Source organism: Sinocyclocheilus rhinocerous, unplaced genomic scaffold (genome assembly GCF_001515625.1).
Source record: "Sinocyclocheilus rhinocerous isolate Xijiao unplaced genomic scaffold, SAMN03320098_v1.1 scaffold99, whole genome shotgun sequence".
Taxonomy (NCBI): Eukaryota; Metazoa; Chordata; class Actinopteri; order Cypriniformes; family Cyprinidae; genus Sinocyclocheilus; species Sinocyclocheilus rhinocerous.
This window is the reverse complement of record NW_015670981.1, coordinates 1275478-1279307: the sequence shown is the minus strand read 5'-3', so window position 1 is coordinate 1279307 and position 3830 is coordinate 1275478. Positions and strand designations below refer to the sequence as shown.

At 34.8% G+C, this 3830-nt stretch overlaps 2 protein-coding genes across 2 annotated transcripts in view; both read left to right on the top strand.

The window, feature by feature from the left end:
• Window positions 1-1385, top strand: part of LOC107734516 (ankyrin repeat and SOCS box protein 13-like) — an 8712-nt gene extending 7327 nt beyond the window's left edge. Inside the window, exon 6 of the mRNA XM_016546488.1 lies at window positions 841-1385. Within this exon, the coding sequence (XP_016401974.1) occupies window positions 841-998 (158 nt within the window). The 3' untranslated portion in view covers window positions 999-1385. The remainder of the gene's footprint in view (window positions 1-840) is intronic.
• Window positions 1386-2138: 753 nt separating this feature from the next.
• The window catches only part of LOC107734518 (GTPase NRas), an 11932-nt gene continuing 10240 nt past the window's right edge, over window positions 2139-3830 (top strand). Inside the window, exon 1 of the mRNA XM_016546490.1 lies at window positions 2139-2396. The gene's annotated coding sequence lies outside the window, so the exon portion shown is untranslated. The remainder of the gene's footprint in view (window positions 2397-3830) is intronic.

Sequence of the window (3830 nt, the reverse complement as noted above, 5' to 3'; positions counted from 1 at the left end):
ACATGAATATGACAGTGGGCAAATGCATAAAGCGCAGCATAATTTGAAATCACGAGTTTAAAGTTGTCAATCGCGCATCTCCAGTGAAGCTGAACTCTCCTCCTGTCCACATTCCATTCGCACGGACCGACTCTTGCGCAGAGAACATGCGATCATGCAGGATACAAATGCACACTTCACAAGATCTCACAACTGGATCCGACTGAGTTTGCAAGCTTTGTGAAATTAAATGTTCAATAGTCATTCAAAGATTTGTTTAAATTATATAAATGCATATTTGCTGAATGCTGACGGCAAACAAGTTTGCCTTTGTTTGCCTTTCTATTACTAATAATATAAAAGCAATCGTTATAATACTTTTTGTATACATTTTAATTCCTTTGTTTAACCGTTCTATCTAATTATTAGACAGACTAGCTGCCGCTGTCAGCGCCGTCAAAATAAAAGTCCGTCGCTCCGTCAAAATAAAAGTCCCGCCTCGAACGCATCGGCCAAACAGGAAAACTTATCAGCCGATGCCGATATTTAAAAAATGCCAAATATCGGCCGATATATCGGCCTTGGCGATATATCGGTCGACCACTACATGAGATATCACATTTTTTTAAATACTAATACTAATAATAATAATACTAATCTTAATAAAAAAAATAATAATAATACTAATCTTAATAAAAAAAAAAAATAATAATACTAATCTTAATATTAAATAAAAATGAGTAATATGACTCCTTTAAAGTCAGTAAATTGAAAGAATTAAATCTGTTTTTATTATTTTGGCTAAAGCAGAAAATTCATTTACATCGTCCCATTGATAACTTCTTGTTTGATATCTTTCAGCCACACCTCTCAGTCTTCAGCAGTTATGCAGAATTGCTTTCAGAAATGCCCTCAGGAAACAGGCGCTGGGGGTGTTGACTCAACTGGGCCTCCCAAACCGAATCATCTGTTTCCTGTCTTATTTACCAGCTCCTCCGCTGGAGCTCTTCCCGTCCTGATGATCTACTACGCTGCTTCTGTCCAGGTCATGAATAATGGCCACGACAATGACTGCGTTTAAGAATAAGGTACATAGATCATTAGTTTCAAGGAGGAAGAAGATTCCTTATTGTGAAGAGCAGCTACTGTAACAGCTGCACTCAGTATTTGTCACATATGTTTGATATATTCCCGCTGTTACAGCAGCGAACCAACAGAATGCATGGTCACTTGGTATGGATGCAGTTTACTGCCAAAAGTTTTAGAATAATTTGACTTGGAAAGAAGCACCTTTCACAGTTGCATCATGTTTTGGCTGCTGACACATCTTACAATGAGGCACAATAAGACAAAGCTTGTTTTCTTGCAGTTAATCCAAACCATAATATTAGTTGGATAATTATGTTTCATAATCTGCATTGTATGATTTGATTTATGTTATTAGATTTGTAAATACACTGTATATAAAATAGTCTTATTTTAATTCCGGTTTTACACGAATTATGCAAATTGTGCATATTATAGCTAGTTCTCATTTAAATGTGTATAAAATATAAGTGAATATATTGTGCAAATGCTTTATAATTGAAATTTCCTGTTGTACATAGATTATTTGAAAATGTTGTTTTGGTTTTTACTTCTGTTGTGACTTGTTGAACATAATTGTAACAGAAATCGTCATTTCTTAATTAATTACACAATATTACATTTATGTTTTACTTGACTGGTGTTGAGAATTGACTAGACTATTCTGACCTTACACAATAGATTTGATTTTCAGACACTGCTCTAAAGTCTTAATTTTGCTGCAGTTTGTGCATACCAAACAGATATCTATTAAAATTGTATTCATATATATTGCTTTTTCTCTGCACTTCAATCTGCTGAATTCTCTTTACAAGTCAGATGCAAGTATCAAATCATGTTAAGTAAAATCACATCATTTTCATATACGAACATGATCACTACTGTTGCACTTTTATTATCTTAATTTGTTTTTGTTTTTTGTTTTTTTTAACATGGCCGTATTGTAGCCACAACGACATGACTTTTATTTTGACGTGATTTGTGGAATTCTGAAGCCTAAAAGTTGTATGCCATCCGCCATTAAACACCAAGAAGAAGAAGAAGAAGAAGGAATTCTGAAGCCGGAAGTCGCTGTGAATCGTGAAGTTCTGGGGGAAGCTGCTTGGTCAACTCTTATTCAAAACTTTGAGCAGACTTCTTTAACTGCTGTTTTTACAAGCTGAATCTGTAGTCTCCTGACGAATCCTGTTCGTACGGGTTACGTGGCTTCCAGACGAGTGTGAAGTGGCGTTTAAAGTGCTCCTCATGGCATTATTTTGGGCGAGAGAGCAGTAATAAGCAGAGCCCTGTTGATCAGATCAGCCAGAGGTCGCAGAACTGCAGTGTAAGCGGTGAGTTTCCTTCTCCACCCCTTACAGACGCTCTCTATCGCGTTTATACCCGTCCTCGGATGTTTACATTCATTTTCATATGCACTGGCAGTCTGGCACTGGATATTTTTAAAGGGCTTCCTTTGTACGACATAAAGGCTATGATTCAAATCCTAGTGAGCTGTCTACATAGACAGCATTATGGCACATGTGGGATACATGTAGTTTAGGTTTCTTTTATGTATAGATCTGATTTCTCGTGATATTTTGTCTGATTAATATTATGTTAAATGTATACTTAAATTATCTTTTAAGTTTTCTGTGCCAGGTATTTACTGTTGATTAGCCTAGTGTGTTTCTTTAGGGGGTTTGTCCTAATTTGATGGCTTATTCCACCACAAACATGGTATCAATAAATGATAATCAATGAACGCATAAAAGCCACAAGCAAGGTAATGGGATGCTATGAGATGTTTAACCCTGTTTAAAGTGCATATTTACCTAGACCACAACCACAATCGTGTGTAAAGTTGTCATTTACTAACCCTATGGTTGTTTAAAGTGTGCGACTTTCTGTACAATACGAAAAAATGTAAGCAGCCACTGACTTTTATTGCATACAGTGCAGTAAAACATCAAACATCAGTCTAAATGACAGAATAAGGGAAACTACTCCTTTCAGAAAGAAAAACTCAGGATTGATATTTGTCCTCAATAACGTATCTTGTCATTTATCTATAGTGTGTTGACAAAACCTGTTATTATTTAGCATATGTAGTTAAAGTTTTCCAGTTAAAGTCAATGTGATTTTCTGTTCATTATGGAAGCCCGTTTCCACCATAGGATAAAAATTAAAAAAGGTAAATGCATCTTTTTATCTCACAATCCTGACTTTTTTTTCTCTAAATCCTGAGTTGATATCTCACAATTCTGTTTTTTTTTTCTGCCATGGGATTAAAAATAAAGGTAATTGTGACTTTTTATCTTACATTTCTGACTTTTACAAATAAACTATTTGTGACCCTGGACCACAAAACCAGTCTTAAGTAGAATGGGTATATTTGTAGAACTAGCCAAAAATATACACTGTATGGGTCAAAATTATAGATTTTTCTTTAATGCCAAAAATCATTGGGATATTAAGTAAAGATCATGTTCCTTGAAGATATTTTGTAAATTTCCTACCGTAAATATATCAAAACTTCAGCTTTGATTAGTAATATGCATTGCTAAGGACTTCATTTGGACAACTTTAAAGGCGATTTTCTCAATATTTAGATTTTTTTGCACCCTCAGATTCCAGATATTCAAATAGTTGTATCTAGGCCAAATATTGTCCTATCCTAACAAACCATACATCAATGGAAAGCTTATTTATTCAGCTTTCAGAACATGTATATATCTCAATTAAAACAAATTTGACCCTTATGACTGATTTTGTGGTCCAGGGTCACA